Raw genomic sequence first — 18069 nt, 5'->3', positions numbered from 1 at the left:
AATGAGGTTCCTCGCTTCATTTCCAGCGCACAATTGCCACCAAACTCTCCGGATACCAATCCGTTGGACTATTGTGTCTGGAGTATTTTGAAAAGCAAGGTTGGCACTAAAAATACCAAAGTGTCGATCACCTCAAGCAAGCGCGTCGCTTCACCGGGAATGGACCAAAATACCGCAGGACAACATTCGGGCAGCGTGTGACGGTTTTCATTGGCCGTTTGAAGGCCATAATTCGTGCCAAAGGTGACAATTTCGAACAAATCTAAACTTATTCTAAAATTTGATGCTATTTCCGACATATTTTGCTTTTATTCAATAAAATTAAAAAAAAATTAAAAACTGTGTTTTTTTTAGACAAACGTTAAAAAAAATTAAAAAAATGCAATATATACCATAAACTTTTAAATGATAACAGAAAAATTATCAAAAGGCGGTAAAAAATTATAGAAATAGATAAAAGAAATTTCAATAATTATTTTTAATAAAAAAATCGACAGCAACAAAAGTTTCCTTTGAAAAAAAATTACTTCTAAATAAGAAAACAAAAATTAGAAAGAAAAAAAAAATCGATTAATTTTTTCTGAACTGAAGACTTCAAACATATTTATTAACCAAACATTTTACAAAATAAAAAAAAATAATAATTTAAAAATTAAAAAAAATAATAAATATAAAAATGCGATTCGATAATAGAAATTTCGATTAAAATTTTTAAGTATAGAAAAAATCGAGCATTTGAATAATTTACAAAAACTGCAGAAGTTGTTTTTCATATCACATTCTTTCTATCTAAAATGTTGTTATACTTATTTTACAGCGATGTGAGTTGTTATCGATCGATGATTTATTTCACAATTTCCCATAACAACAAAATTCCCCAATACCAAATGTCATCGAAAAGGTGGCAACTCTTCTTTATTTATTATCTCACAAATTTGCAATGCTCATGAAACACACACAGTGCAAACATTCATTCGTGCCTTTTGTACATGAATACAGGTAGTTGCAAAGGGCACACCTACATTGATAATATTTTGCAAAGAGAGTATCTACTTACGAAGTATATAAAATGCAAACATTTTCCGATATTACTTGGAAAATATCCATAAAACTTAAAAATAAAGTAGTTATATGGAGGCTATGCCACCAAGTGGGATATGACCCATATTTTGTATCGCCGTATCTAGATTAAAAACGAATATCTTTATCAAATTACTAAACTCTATTCCAAGTTGTGCGAAAGTTAGGTAAAAATATTGGCGCCTTTTTGTGTATGGTTAATTCTATATAAAGTCGTTAAAACAGATTTGGACTGAAACCCCGAATTCGAATGTAGTTTTCTTTAAAACTATTATACCTCGACATATAGTTTATTCTGATACTTGCGTTGAAATCTGATGTAGAATGTTTGCACTTTTGAAATATTTTGTCTTAAACGAAGTTTTGTGTTTCTTTCACAAAGACTTATTTTCTGGTGCTTTCTTTTTTTTTGTAAAATTGAAACCAATATTTTCTTGACAGATTATGGAAACAGAACTTTCTTTCCTTTGTGACATACAGTCAAATTCAATGGAAAACAATTTTTTCTAATTTACCTAAAAATTTAAGTATTCTGCAAGATTTCGACTCAGATTAGACGCATAAAATTAACACTCCAAAATGGGTTTCTTTTGATTTCCACTTTTAATACATAAATTTCGAATGTAGTTTTCTTCAAAACTATTATGCCCAGATATATAGTTTATTCGAAGATTTGTGTTGAAATTTGATGTAGAATATTTCCTCTTTTGAAATATTTTTTTCTACAATGAAGTTTTGTGTTACTTTTTTGCATCTACTCGAAAAAACACGCAGAAAAAAGCGCTAAAAAGAGGTATAATTTTCGCGGGTTTTTGTTTTTGGCAAAATTGAAGCAAATGTTTTCTGGATATAGAATAAGTAAAAAAACATTATGTTCGGCCGGGCCGAACATTTAATATCCTCCACCTTAGGATAAATGAAACAGTAGAACCCATTAGGGCTTACAATTACCAATTTTTAGACAAATACGTGAAGAAATGTGGCAAAAATTGTCAGCATATCGAATATCGGGAGGTAGCGTTATATGGGAGCTATACCAAAACGTGGACTTATACATACAATGTTTCGCCACACGAACTAGGACCCATTATCACCTAAAAATACCAATTTTTAGACAAATCCGTGAAAAATGTGACAAAATACCGAACATCTGGATGTACCGTTATAAGGGGGCTATACCAAAACGTGGACCTATACATACATTGTTTCGCCACAGAAGCTAGAACCCATTATGGCCAACAAATACCAATTTTCAGACAAATCTGTGAAAAAATGTGGCAAAATTCTTCGAAATACCGAATATCGGAAGGTACCGTGGAAGGTACATGGACCGATATATCTCATTTTAAATTCCAACAATCCTAGACACAGTATAAATTGTTCTGGTAAATTTTTACGCTGTACGTCACATAATGTGAGCTGTATCGTGATTTCAACAGACAGACAGACAGACGAACATCGTTAAATCGACTTAGAATTATGAATATATACTTTACTTTATGGGGTCTACGATGTATATTTAGAGATGTTACAAACGGAATGACAAAGTTAATATACCAAGGTGGAGGTATACTAAAAATAGAGCTTTCATACATATGTTTATCTTTGCCATCATCCTTTCTGCAATCCTGGTTGGTGGAAGAATTTTAACACAAATGCAGTACTTCGTTTTTAACCCTAAAACGTATTTGGTTTTTAATTTTCTATCCTAAAATTTCATTTTTATTATTTTGGGTCTAGCTGTATTTTTGTACCATGGTTCGTAAAATATCGGGCAATTCCCTAACTACGTGTTTGTATCTCTCGCCTTCTCTCTCAACACTTCTCTCTCTCTCTTTATCTCAAAACATGAGATAATAATTATCTTTATTATGCCCATTTGTTGTATGGGTATACATTAAAGGCCAGCACAAGACGAATTGTATGAACTATGCTTTTTTCGACACCCTGATTTTTGTCTACTAAATCATGGGCTTTGTATTTGATAGGCAGTGACAGCCAACAACATCCCTCATTTTGATGCATGGCCGACTCGAATATTTGCATGGAGTTCTCCAATGGGTGTGAAGATAAATTGGAAAGTTAAATTGGATGGTAACCGAACACAGTTACTTGACAGAGCTCTGTTGTCCTTAACAGAGAGAGCTTTGTTAAAGAATATAGCCTAGAGGAGTCGCGTGCGCCGGATATTTGTCTGGTTCCAGCGACCCAAGTTCAACCCCACGGTGATGAGGAATCCTTTTCTTTATAACAAACATTTCTCTGGAACAGACTAAAAAGTCGGGTCTTTTTATAGCCTTTGCACAGTGGTCCACTCCGTGTTTTTACATCATAATAAAGATATGACCCAATTCGGGTGTCTGAAACGGTTTGTCCCATAGTTTTTCAAAATTTTCTTTTTATTAAGGCTTTAACAAAGCTCTGTTAAGTCCTTAATGGAGCTCTGTTAAGTAATTGTGTTCTGTTAACATCCAATTTAACTTTCCAATTTATCTTCACATCCATCTGTTCCCATACATCTGTTGGCTAGTGGAATGAGCGAGCGTCCCCGTTTGGTTTGATTTCAAAACGACCTAAGTTTGAATCCTACTTGATGACAACTGTTTAAACAACCTAATTGTGAATTTTAACATAATTTTCTTTTGTACAAAAATATATTATTTTTACAATTTTTTTTTAAATTTTTTTTTAATTACACGTTCAATCCTTTCCTATACATATTAACGAAGTGTCAGCATTTTGATGGTACCTTCCGTATGGACCTAAACCTCCTAGATTTTGCACAACGGCATGTGCTGGTAACGTTCATAAAAAAATAATTCAGTTAGGCATATTCGGAAAGTAGAAGGAATCACCTTTCTAACGATACCTTCCATTTACGCGTATCCTTTTGTGATATTCAGATATAGGCTAAAACATATTTTGTCCTTTAAAATAGTATTTTTCGATGATAAATTTTTTCCTCAAAATTTCTGCAATGATATAATACCCTGTGTATGGGCTATACGAAGACGTGGACCTGCATAGACAATCTTCTGGCATGGGTTTTAGTACTCGTTACGGCTTTAAATACGAAATTTGAAACAATTCCGGTCAAAAATGTCGCTTAAATCATCAAAATACCGATTATACGGAGGTACAGCTATATGGGGGCTATGCGTTATCGTGGACCTATATAGACAATTCTCTTCCAGGGGCTAAAGTACTCAGAAGGAACTCCTTGTGTGTAATTTCAGACAGTTCCATAAAAAAATGCAGCTACAATCATGAAAATACTGAATATCGGTAGGTACCGTTAAATGGGGGCCATACGATCGTGGACCATCGTGGACCTATTTAAACTATTCTCTTCCACCTGGTAAAGTACTCACAAAGAACTAATATATATATATATATATATATATATATATATATATATATATATATATATATATATATATATATATATATATATATATATTTTAGCGACATTATTTACCGGAATTATTTCGAGTTTCGCATTTGAAGTTCGTAATGGGCACTACAGCCTATGACAAAAATTTTTGTATGCTGGTCTACGTCTTTGTATAGTCCCCACATAACGGTTTTCATTTAGGTGGTAGTTTTCGGATTTTTTTTTTAAATTTTTCAATTTTTTTCGAAATGGTGGTGGAGGGTATTAAAAGTTCGACCCGGCCTTAGCTGCGTTTTTACTTGTTTTCCATCTCTTCGCTCCTCTACCCCTTCATGTGCTTCACAGCAGTGCTGTATTGAACAAGAGAACCCAATACACATGAAATCGTTTTGTTATACTCTACACCACAAGGTGGTCAGGGTATTATGTCTTTGTGCATTTGTTTGTAACAGGCAAAAGGAAACGAGATAGACCCATAGTTCCTTTTGATGATCTGCATAGAATCACATTCTGAGTCGATTTATGCATGTCCGTCCGTCCGTCTGTCCGTCCGTCCGTCCGTCTGTCCGTCTGTCCATGTATTTTTGTAAACAAAGTACAGGTCGCATTTATTGCCCGATCTAGATGAAATTTCGCACAGATCATTTGTTTGGCCCAAGGACGAACCCTATTGAAATTGGAGATAATCGGTCAAAATTTAGATATAGCTCCCATATATATCTTCGTCCGATTTGCCTTTTATTGTGCACCAAACGTGTAATATCAGCCCGAATAGTATGGAATTTTGCACATGCAACCAAATTTATGCCAAATTTGATCGAAATCGGTTCAGATATAGCTATAGCTCCCATATATATTGTTCATCCGATTTGTTATTTTTGTCCACCGCCGCCGTAATATGCACTCTGCAACAACAATATTTGGGGAAATATATCAAATATAGCTCAGAAATACATTTGCAAAATTTTATCGAGATCGGTTCAGATTTGGATATAGCTCCCATATATAACTTCGTCCGATTTACCTTTTATTGTGCACCAAACGTCTAATATTTGTCCAAATGGGATGGAATTTGGCACATACGACCGAATTGAGACTAGAAGCTAGTATGTCAAATTCGGTGAAGATCGGTTCAGATATAGCTATAGCTTCCATATATATTATTCATCCGATTTGTTATATTTGTTACCCACAACCGTAATATACACTCCGTAACAACGATATTCAGGGAAATATATCAAATACAGCTCAGAAATATCTTTGCCAAATATATCAAATACAGCTCAGAAATACATTTGCAAAATTTTATCGAGATCGGTTCAGATTTGGATATAACTCTCATATATAACTTCGTCCGATTTACATTTTATTGTGCTCCAAACGTCTAATATTTGTCCAAATGGGATGGAGTTTGGCACATACGACCGAATTGAGACTAGAAGCTAGTATGTCAAATTTGGTGAAGATCGGTTCAGATATAGCTATAGCTTCCATATATATTATTCATCCGATTTGTTATATTTGTTACCCACAACCGTAATATACACTCCGTAACAACGATATTCAGGGAAATATATCAAATACAGCTCAGAAATATCTTTGCCAAATTTTATCGAGATCGGTTCAGATTTGGATATAGCTCCCATATATATATTTATCCGATTTCAAATTAATTGTGCACCAAATGGTCAATACAAGTCCGAATTTAAAAGATACAAATTCTTCGGCATGTTTAGTCCTTTGAACTTTAAATTATAATTATAATTATAATCATAGCGTGTATGATTGAATTCTCCCATAAAAACTTTTAATTGTTATGTGGAGCTCTACTTAATTAGCAAAGTGGTGTAGGGTATCATAAAGTCGGCCCCGCCCGACTTTAAGACTTTCTTTACTGGTTTTATTCTTTATTATTCTCTTTATTTTTTTTTATTCTTTTTTATTCTTTATTATTCTTTATTATTTATTTATTATTTGTTTTATTCGCTATTATTCATTTAATTCTACATTTTCTTATTCAAAATTCAATTTCATCTCCATTTCATCAGATATCTCCTCGATTTCATCGGTTGCGGCGGCGGTATCGCCTGCATAGTTCTCGATGAGCAAATAGTTTGGTACATACTCCTCAAGCACTTTCAGAATTTCCGTAGAGGCCTTTGTTTTCAATGCCAATTTTCTAAGAGAATCGCCGCTGCCCAATACTTCGTATTCGGTGACATCGATTTGTTTCTGCTGGCAAAATTCCAAAATAACTCCCAGCAACTCCGGCAGATTTTCCAATAGGGCCAAATGCAGTACCGTATAGCCCTGCCGATTGTAGACTTTGGTCATCTTGACCATTGATGCGAGGACCTTTTCATCGTAGGCGTCGTATTTCTGCAGTAGTTGCTGTATTTGTAGAATGCAATCGCTGCGACGATTTACGATGGCCAAGTGCAATGGAGTGTTGCCACTTTGATCCAGTTCGTGCAGAGCAATACCCATGCCTACCAGTGGTCTTATAGCTTCCGACTTGTCGTGGAGACAGGCATGGTGCAGCAGATTGTGTCGCAGTTTGTTGCGAGCTTTCAGGACCTGATCCTTGTGCGTAGATTTCTTGACACCATTGCACAGGGCGAGCAATGTGGATGCATTCAATACAGCGTCATGGAAAATGGTGTTGCCAACTGAAATAAAAAAAAATTGTATTGCATAAGTTGCCAGCGAACATAAAAAACATTGTTATCGAACGCATTTTCTTATAGAAAAAATTGTTATGGGAAACGGTTTTATCGGATAATTTTATTTTTTAAAGAAAAAATTGTTATCGGACAACGTTTCCATAGAAAAAGTTCTTATCGGACAACGTTTCTATAGAAAAAGTAGTTATCGGACAACGTTTCTATAGAAAAAGATATTATCGGACAACGTTTCAACGAAAAAGTTGTTATCGGACAACTTTTCCAAAGAAAAAGTTGTTATCGGACAACTTTTCTATAGAAATAGTTGTTATCGGACAACTTTTTGATTAAAACAATTGTTATCGGACAACTTTTCCAAAGAAAAAGTTGTTATCGGACAACTTTTCCAAAGAAAAAGTTGTTATCGGACAACTTTTCTATAGAAATAGTTGTTATCGGACAACTTTTTGATTAAAACAATTGTTATCGGACAACTTTTCAAAAGAAAAAGTTATCGGACAACTCATCAATATAAAATGTTGTTTGGAAAATGTTGTTATCGGACAATTTATAGGACAACTTTTCTGTTGTTATCGGACAACTTCTCCAAATTGAAATAAAAGTTGAAAAAAAGAATTACTTACATTTAGTCGATCGATTACTGAGCGGGATGGTAATATCTTGGGCTTGTTCTTTCAAAAATGTTTCAATTTGTTTCTCTAAGTCAATGTTTTCTTTTTCTTTTCTTTTCGTATCTTGCTCCTGGTGTTGGACATTGATATCTTCCTTTATTGGATTGAGCGTTAGTGCTCTATCTTCCGAGACATATTCATTATTCTCTTGTTGTAGTAATGGAAGGAAACTCATCGAATAATACCCATTCATTGACAAATCAGCCTCCATTGGGCCTTTCCCCCATTGGATCCATGGTACCAAATCGCCTTCTTGCCTAATTGGGTTTTCGTTTGTTGCTGCCACTTGAGCTATCACTAGCTCGCACCGATGGTGAACCAGAATTGTAAAAGTAGCATAAACATTTTTTTCGTGGAAACATAAAAAAGGGTTGTTTGTCAAACGATCAACTTGAAACACACACAACAACAATGGTACGTGCGAAAAGTAACGGTTCACACATTCTTTGCATTTTTGCTTTTTAGATAGGGCATGCCGCATAAATGCAAATGGATAAAAAATATGAAGTGATACCAGCATGTGAAAAATAACGTGGTGTTGGTATTACAATACAATAAAATTATTAAATTTAACAACAAAATAAATAAAAATGTAGAAAGGTATTAGTTTAAGTATAAAAATAAATAAAATGAAAATATAAATATAAGTACAAAAATATAAAAAATATAACTGTACGTAAAATCGTAAATAAAAATATGAAAACACGAATATAAATTAACGTAAAAATATAGATATGCAAGCATAAAACTGTAATGATAAAAATAAATAAAAATATTAAAATGCAATAAAATTACCAGTAAAAATGTATATAATAATTAAATGAAATATAAACATAATTATCAGTACAAAAAATTTAATTCATAAATACGGAATAAAAATAAATAAATACGGAATTATACAAATATTAACATAAATCAATAAATGTGTAGGATAATTTATAGAATTTAAATATATACAAATTAAAAATAAAAGTACAATTATTAGTATAAATACCAAAATAGTTGCGAATATGTAGTTTCTTAAACATGCCTACATACGTTGACCTGTAACACACTGTCTAAGGGGTTAAATCAATGAGATTAACGTAACCGATTTTGTGTTGATTTTCAAAGTTGACAACAGCAAAAAGAGATCTACTAAGTAGTTCTGTTGACATTTACTGTGTCGTGGGTTCAAATCCCGACATGGACGCTGTTATAAAATTGTAGTAAGATTTATTTTTTTATATTACCAAAGACTTTCATATATTCTTGTTTCATTTCGAAAATGAAACCAACACAATATGGTGCCATTATTTGGGAACTGTTTTGAAAATTTTCCCAAGGCAAAAAAGTCCAAAAATTTACGATTCTTCGTATAAAAGTGACGGTTTTTTTTCTTAACATTTTTATTCTCAAAATTTCTACAATGAAATGCTTAGATCAATACATATTCGGAAAGTAGAGGGAATCACCTTTCTAACGATACCTTCCATATACGCGTATCCTTTTTTGATCCTGAGATATAGGCCAAAACATATTTTGTCCTTTAAAATCGTATTTTTCGATGATAAATTTTTTTCTCAAAATTTCTACAATGAAATGCTTAGATCAATACATATTCGGAAAGTAGAAGCAATCACCTTTCTAACGATACCTTCCGTATACGCGTATCCTTTTTTGATCCTGAGATATATTTTGTCCTTTAAAATCGTATTTTTCGATGATAAATTTTTTTCTCAAAATTTCTACAATGAAATGCTTAGATCAATACATATTCGGAAAGTAGAGGGAATCACCTTTCTAACGATACCTTCCATATACGCGTATCCTTTTTTGATCCTGAGATATAGGCCAAAACATATTTTGTCCTTTAAAATCGTATTTTTCGATGATAAATTTTTTTCTCAAAATTTTTACAATGAAATGCTTAGATCAATACATATTCGGAAAGTAGAGGGAACCACCTTTCTAACGATACCTTCCATATACGCGTATCCTTTTTTGATCCTGAGATATAGGCCAAAACATATTTCGTCCTTTAAAATCGTATTTTTCGATGATAAATTTTTTTCTTAAAATTTCTACAATGAAATGCTTAGATCAGCACATATTCGGAAAGTAGAAGGAACCACATTTCTAACGATACCTTCCATATACGCGTATCCTTTTTTGATCCTGAGATATAGGCCAAAACATATTTTGTCCTTTAAAATCGTATTTTCCGATGATAATTTTTTTTTCTCAAAATTTCTGCAATGAAATGCTTAGATCAGCACATATTCGGAAAGTAGAAGGAATCACCTTTCTAACGATACCTTCCATATACGCGTATCCTTTTTTGATCCTGAGATATAGGCCAAAACATATTTCGTCCTTTAAAATCGTATTTTTCGATGATAAATTTTTTTCTTAAAATTTCTACAATGAAATGCTTAGATCAGCACATATTCGGAAAGTAGAAGGAACCACCTTTCTAACGATATCTTCCATATACGCGTATCCTTTTTTGATCCTGAGATATAGGCCAAAACATATTTTGTCCTTTAAAATCGTATTTTTCGATGATAAATTTTTTTCTCAAAATTTCTACAATGAAATGCTTAGATCAGCACATATTCGGAAAGTAGAAGGAATCACCTTTCTAACGATACCTTCCATATACGCGTATCCTTTTTTGATCCTGAGATATAGGCCAAAACATATTTCGTCCTTTAAAATCGTATTTTTCGATGATAAATTTTTTTCTTAAAATTTCTACAATGAAATGCTTAGATCAGCACATTTTCGGAAAGTAGAAGGAACCACCTTTCTAACGATACCTTCCATATACGCGTATCCTTTTTTGATCCTGAGATATAGGCCAAAACATATTTTGTCCTTTAAAATCGTATTTTTCGATGATAATTTTTTTTCTCAAAATTTCTGCAATGAAATGCTTAGATCGGTACATATTCGGAAAGTAGAAGGAATCACCTTTCTAACGATACCTTCCATGTACGCGTATCCTTTTTTGATCCTGAGATATAGGCCAAAACATATTTCGTCCTTTAAAATCGTATTTTTCGATGATAAATTTTTTTTTTTAAATTTCTACAATGAAATGCTTAGATCAGCACATTTTCGGAAAGTAGAAGGAACCACCTTTCTAACGATACCTTCCATATACGCGTATCCTTTTTTGATCCTGAGATATAGGCCAAAACATATTTTGTCCTTTAAAATCGTATTTTTCGATGATAAATTTTTTTCTCAAAATTTCTGCAATGAAATCCTTAGATCAATACATATTCGGAAAGTAGAAGGAATCACCTTTCTAGCGATACCTTCCATATACGCGTATCCTTTTTTGATCCTGAGATATAGGCCAAAACATATTTTGTCCTTTAAAATCGTATTTTTCGATGATAAATTTTTTTCTCAAAATTTCTGCAATGAAATGCTTAGATCAATACATATTCGGAAAGTAGAAGGAATCACGTTTCTAACGATACCTTCAATATACGCGTATCCTTTTTTGATCCTGAGATATAGGCCAAAACTTATTTTGTCCTTTAAAATCGTATTTTTCGATGATAAATTTTTTTCTCAAAATTTCTACAATGAAATGCTTAGATCAGCACATTTTCGGAAAGTAGAAGGAACCACCTTTCTAACGATACCTTCCATATACGCGTATCCTTTTTTGATCCTGAGATATAGGCCAAAACATATTTCGTCCTTTAAAATCGTATTTTTCGATGATAAATTTTTTCTCAAAATTTCTGCAATGAAATCCTTAGATCAGCACATATTCGGAAAGTAGAAGGAATCACGTTTCTAACGATACCTTCCATATTCGCGTATCCTTTTTTGATCCTGAGATATAGGCCAAAACTTATTTTGTCCTTTAAAATCGTATTTTTCGATGATAAATTTTTTTCTCAAAATTTCTGCAATGAAATCCTTAGATCAATACATATTCGGAAAGTAGAAGGAATCACCTTTCTAACGATACCTTCCATATACGCGTATCCTTTTTTGATCCTGAGATATAGGCCAAAACTTATTTTGTCCTTTAAAATCGTATTTTTCGATGATAAATTTTTTTCTTAAAATTTCTACAATGAAATGCTTAGATCAGCACATATTCGGAAAGTAGAAGGAATCACGTTTCTAACGATACCTTCCATATACGCGTATCCTTTTTTGATCCTGAGATATAGGCCAAAACTTATTTTGTCCGTTAAAATCGTATTTTTCGATGATAAATTTTTTTCTTAAAATTTCTAAAATGAAATGCTTAGATCAGCACATATTCGGAAAGTAGAAGGAATCACGTTTCTAACGATACCTTCCATATACGCGTATCCTTTTTTGATCCTGAGATATAGGCCAAAACCTATTTTGTCCTTTAAAATCGTATTTTTCGATGATAAATTTTTTTCTCAAAATTTCTGCAATGAAATGCTTAGATCAATACATATTCGGAAAGTAGAAGGAATCACCTTTCTAACGATACCTTCCATATACGCGTATCCTTTTTTGATCCTGAGATATAGGCCAAAACTTATTTTGTCCTTTAAAATCGTATTTTTCGATGATAAATTTTTTTCTCAAAATTTCTACAATGAAATGCTTAGATCAGCACATTTTCGGAAAGTAGAAGGAACCACCTTTCTAACGATACCTTCCATATACGCGTATCCTTTTTTGATCCTGAGATATAGGCCAAAACATATTTCGTCCTTTAAAATCGTATTTTTCGATGATAAATTTTTTTCTCAAAATTTCTGCAATGAAATCCTTAGATCAATACATATTCGGAAAGTAGAAGGAATCACCTTTCTAGCGATACCTTCCATATACGCGTATCCTTTTTTGATCCTGAGATATAGGCCAAAACATATTTTGTCCTTTAAAATCGTATTTTTCGATGATAAATTTTTTTCTCAAAATTTCTGCAATGAAATCCTTAGATCAATACATATTCGGAAAGTAGAAGGAATCACCTTTCTAACGATACCTTCCATATACGCGTATCCTTTTTTGATCCTGAGATATAGGCCAAAACATATTTCGTCCTTTAAAATCGTATTTTTCGATGATAAATTTTTTTCTCAAAATTTCTGCAATGAAATCCTTAGATCAATACATATTCGGAAAGTAGAAGGAATCACCTTTCTAGCGATACCTTCCATATACGCGTATCCTTTTTTGATCCTGAGATATAGGCCAAAACATATTTTGTCCTTTAAAATCGTATTTTTCGATGATAAATTTTTTCTCAAAATTTCAGCAATGAAATGCTTAGATCAATACATATTCGGGAAGTAGAAGGAATCACCTTTCTAACGATACCTTCCATATACGCGTATCCTTTTTTGATCCTGAGATATATGCCAAAACTTATTTTGTCCTTTAAAATCGTATTTTTCGATGATAAATTTTTTTCTCAAAATTTCTGCAATGAAATGCTTAGATCAATACATATTCGGAAAGTAGAAGGAATCACCTTTCTAACGATACCTTCCATATACGCGTATCCTTTTTTGATCCTGAGATATAGGCCAAAACTTATTTTGTCCTTTAAAATCGTATTTTTCGATGATAAATTTTTTTCTTAAAATTTCTACAATGAAATGCTTAGATCAGCACATATTCGGAAAGTAGAAGGAATCACGTTTCTAACGATACCTTCCATATACGCGTATCCTTTTTTGATCCTGAGATATAGGCCAAAACTTATTTTGTCCTTTAAAATCGTATTTTTCGATGATAAATTTTTTTCTTAAAATTTCTACAATGAAATGCTTAGATCAGCACATATTCGGAAAGTAGAAGGAATCACGTTTCTAACGATACCTTCCATATACGCGTATCCTTTTTTGATCCTGAGATATAGGCCAAAACATATTTCGTCCTTTAAAATCGTATTTTTCGATGATAATTTTTTTCTCAAAATTTCTACAATGAAATGCTTAGGTCAATTCATATTCGGAACGATTTTCTCAACAAATTCTTTTTTGCAATAAATGTAATGCAACAATGTTTATAATCATAATTCTTACACATTGACAATTTAAATTATGTATTTTCATTTCATGTGTTTATTTCTGTATTAGTATTTTATTTACTAGGGGATAATAAAAATTTTTCGTATATCAAACATATGACTTGGATTAAAAGTCTAACATGTTGAAAAACGTTTTTATTATAACCTAGAAAATCGTTTTTATTTTATACAAAAACGTTTTTGAACTGTTATACACTGTTATACAACTGAAAGTGTTCGAAAATCATTGACAAATCAGCCTCCATTGGGCTTTTCCCCCATTGGATCCATGGTACCAAATCGCCTTCTTGCCTAATTGGGTTTTCGTTTGTTGCTGCCCCATTATTTGATGCGTTTGCATTTAGTTGCTCCGAATCGGAAAGGCTATCCGAAGATTTACTTGGTGTCGGCACTATCGTTGAAGAGAGTCGTGTTTTTTTTCGGGCGGCCCTTCCATTGGAATCAGAATTGTCGCTTTTCAAATATGTAAATTTGACCGGCCTACTCTTGAAAGTGCTGCGATTTACAACGACTTCCATCGACACTTCGATCGAATCTTCAGAAAAATCGGGTCCTGTGTAGGGCGGTAACTCGAATTTGATACTGCTATTCAGGAATGTATCCATTGGTGTGACATAACTCTCCCAGACCGTCTTGCCAGCCACATCGAGAAACACACGAACCGTATAACAGTATCCCGATTGCAACTTGATTCGCATGAAAACAACCTGGCCACCACTTGTACTGCCGCCGAAGTTACATATATCGTGTATTTTCAGGTCATCACCGTGGTATATTGGGTCGGAGTAGATGGTTTCTTTGTAGAGGCAGTAGGTTTCGTCATCGATGCGTTCGAATATAGTAAATCCCAGACAGACCTGCATTGGAGAAAGAAGATCATGTAACTTGTAACTTGTTATCGAAAAATTGGTTAAAAAATTGCCATTTTTTGTAAATATGCTTGGCGAACAACTACACTTATCGAGCTAACCTCCTGAGGTAAAAATTCTTATCGAACAAAATGTCCTCTGGAACAGACTAAATTAAATGCAGGTGATTTTTATACCCACAGCCATATGGCTATTGTTTAAGTTAGAATTGCAAATTGGCAAACGATCCAGAAAGCCTACGTTCGGTTAGTACGGACCGTAGAGAGATGCATTCTTGGGCTAAAAGGTTGCCTGCAACTTCCCCTTGGAGCCTACGTTCGCTTGGCTCCGACCGCAGGGAGAAAGCCTTCCTAGTCTGAAGATTTTCCCTACAACTCTCCTTGGGGCCTACGTTCGAACAGCTCTGACCGTAGGCAGCTTTTCCAAGACATTTCTCTACAACTCTCTCTGGGTACTCTCTCAGCCCGTGTTGCTGTTAGAGATTTCCTGAAAGCATCGGTGCTTCCAACTACCTCGATGCATTGCGACTTTGTATTCATAGGGACTCTTCTGATAGCTACGGGGCTAATCGGAGACTGTCTTGCTAGCTCCGAAGCTAACCGCATAAAAAAGGTAATCTGTCGACTCGGGTTGACAAACTCTCACAACATCCCACATTGGTTTTATTTATCTCTTTATTTCTACGGTCACGGTTGGTGTGCCTGGGTGAACATCAACGTCTCATACGGAGAGAAACAGCTGTAGAGGATATATGTTTTTTGATACGACCGAAACGTGCCTCATCGAAATAACGATTTAAGACCCTAGTTCTTTTTGGACCAAATCCGTTACAGGGCATTTGGAGTCTGGCTGGCTGGTGCGCACTCCCGAAGGGAGTATCCGATTTGGTCCAAACTTGGTACATCGTAATATTACTATCAAACTTGGATCCAGTTCGGAGATGGGCAATATCGGTTCACTCCTTCTAGTACCTCCCCGCAAATTTCGAAATTTTCAAAGAAAAAAAAAAAAAGAAAAATATTTTACTGCACAGAAAGAGGAAGGAAAATCCAGTTTTGCTCCAATTTTGCAAATCCTTGTATTTACATCAGCGCTAGTCAGGTGCGAAAATGAACAAAATCGGCCCACTCTAGCAAGTACCTCCCACACAAAGGGTCAACATTTTGAACAATTATAATTCTAATAAAATGTGATGTCAGAGTCCCGTTGTCTTCAAATTGCACACATCACAATATTCTTACTAACCCAAGGTCTGTGGGTAAGATGGAAAATATCGGACCACTCCTTCTGGAACAACTGTTTTGAATATCCATGAAGCTCATAAAGCGCGAAATAAATATTCTATTCAATTGTCCATAAACTCAATCTCAATATTTCCGTTTTTATAAAGATGTTAGAGATCGGACCATTACTTCTGGTACCACCCCCACAGAGAGTCAAAATTGTGAATAACCAAAACGATTATAAAATCCGAAATGAGCATCCGGTTCTCTTCATATATCTCATTGTTTCTTCTAACACAACATCTGTGAATATGATATATATATATCTACGAACCCCTTCTGGTACCTCACCCACAAAGGGTCACAATTTTCAACACTTTTATCTGTCATAGATTGCTAAACAACTTGCTCTATTTGAATATTTTTTTCAACTAGAAATCTGAGATGAATATGGAATTTATGATTTCGCATAAAATTGGATATAAATGTTCGATTGTCTTTTAAATTTGCCCATACCTGTATTTTTATCTGTTTTTAAATTTAATTGAATGAAAGAAAAAATGTCGGAAATTGCATCAGATTTTAGAATAAGTTTAGATATGCTCGAATTGGTCAGCTTTGGCAAGAATTGTGGCCTTCAAACGGCCATGAAGACGTGAAACGCTGCCCGAATCTTGCTCTGCGGTATTTTGGACCATTCCCGGCGAAGTGCTTGCTTGAGTTGATCGACACTTTGGTATTTTTTAGTGCCAGCCTTGCTTTCTAAAATGCTCCAGACATTGTGTCTGGTCGAGTCGAGCTCACGAGACATTTTTCAAGCTTTTGTATGCTTGTAAACAATATAATGATCTGTCACTGGAATCATTTTAAAAGCTGACGGACGAGTGGCTTAGAAATGACAGCAGTCTGAAGTTGGTTGCATTTTTTTTCAACTCACCCTGTATTTTAACATTTTTGAAAAAACATTATAAGATATCTCATATAAAGTGAAGGAAGTCACCAATATAGTCCACACCTGGCACGTCGATATATTTTTATAATATTTATTTAGGTTCGATATGACATGGACAATATTGGCCCATTCCTGCGGAGAAGAATTTGAATAATTATAACATACTTCAAAATAAAATTAAATAATCGAACATAAGCTGAGGGTATACATCTGTCGCAAAACCGACTGATACCTTTTTTTAGCTTGTTTTCGATCGAAAACGATGTTGTTTGTTCCATTAAAAGCGATGTTATCGTTAAATCTATTTTATGTCTTTAGAAATGGTTGTTGTCGAAACCATTTTTTTTTTTGCGGAAAGTGTTTGTCGTCGAACAACTTTTCTAGGATAATGTGTGCTTCTTGATAACACTTTTCAGCAGATTTTACAGATTGGTCCCCATATCGACTTGTACTTACAATTAAGCCGGCACTTTGAGTGATTTCATTCAAATCCAAATCGCCCTGCAGCTTATCGAATGGCAGCGGCAATCCCAACGATTCGTATTTAAGCTGCTTCGCCCGCAGCGTCTCCCCATATTTGTTGTTTTTCTTTCCAGATCGCACAATAACATGACCGACGAGCTCCCAATACCTACCTGCCACATCGTGCTGGCAATACTTCATCTTTTCAAAAACGAACGCATAGTCAATTTTACGTTTACTCTTGGGCAACAGGAGGTGTGGCGACAGGTGAAGCGGCTTCTTCTCGGCGATCTTCTCCTCGTTGTACGAGTGTAGTGAGCATAAGACAAAGAACTGTCTCACCTTTCCATTGTCGTTGAGATTGGCACTGTCCGGTAATCTCATTTGGATTTTGGGATATATATCGCGGACTGAGCAATTCCGACCGTTCGTCACTGATGCGACTCGTCCCGTTATAAAGCCGTGGGTATTTTTCAATTCACTTTCGAAACGAAAATGAAAATTTTGTTTTGGTTGTATTTGTATTTGCAAAGAACTGTTTAAAAATGATTCCATTGTGGCAACGGATCGCGAATGGCTGTGTTGTGAGTCACTTGGTGTACTTCGCAGAACTGAGTGCGTTCGTTCGTGGCTGTACAGCGACAATCAATTTATTCGATAGCTAGAGAGGGAATTGTCCGTAGTTTTTTGTTATGTTTAT

General features: G+C 34.3%; 3 protein-coding genes across 6 annotated transcripts in view; 1 reads left to right on the top strand and 2 right to left on the bottom strand.

Annotated features, from left to right (window-relative positions):
• Nucleotides 1–18069, top strand: part of LOC101897359 (probable beta-hexosaminidase fdl) — a 177727-nt gene that overhangs the window by 59088 nt on the left and 100570 nt on the right. The window lies entirely within an intron of this gene.
• On the bottom strand, nucleotides 6373–8083 carry LOC131803881 (nuclear factor NF-kappa-B p110 subunit-like). Its single transcript, XM_059125701.1, has 2 exons — nucleotides 7782–8083; nucleotides 6373–7143 (listed from the first exon to the last, which is right to left on the bottom strand). Exons 1-2 carry the CDS (start codon nucleotides 8038–8040, stop codon nucleotides 6488–6490), a joined length of 915 nt encoding a protein of 304 aa, XP_058981684.1. The 5' UTR covers nucleotides 8041–8083; the 3' UTR covers nucleotides 6373–6487.
• LOC131803880 (uncharacterized) lies at nucleotides 14037–17937 on the bottom strand. The gene is made up of 2 exons (XM_059125700.1): nucleotides 17364–17937; nucleotides 14037–14720 (listed from the first exon to the last, which is right to left on the bottom strand). The coding sequence occupies exons 1-2, from the start codon at nucleotides 17922–17924 to the stop codon at nucleotides 14052–14054; spliced, it is 1230 nt and encodes a 409-aa protein (XP_058981683.1). The 5' UTR covers nucleotides 17925–17937; the 3' UTR covers nucleotides 14037–14051.

The sequence above is a fragment of the Musca domestica genome, unplaced genomic scaffold, assembly GCF_030504385.1.
Source record: "Musca domestica strain aabys unplaced genomic scaffold, Musca_domestica.polishedcontigs.V.1.1 35, whole genome shotgun sequence".
In the NCBI taxonomy this organism is placed as follows: Eukaryota; Metazoa; Arthropoda; class Insecta; order Diptera; family Muscidae; genus Musca; species Musca domestica.
Note: the sequence above shows the minus strand (reverse complement) of the source record. Positions and strands in the feature narration are given on the sequence as shown.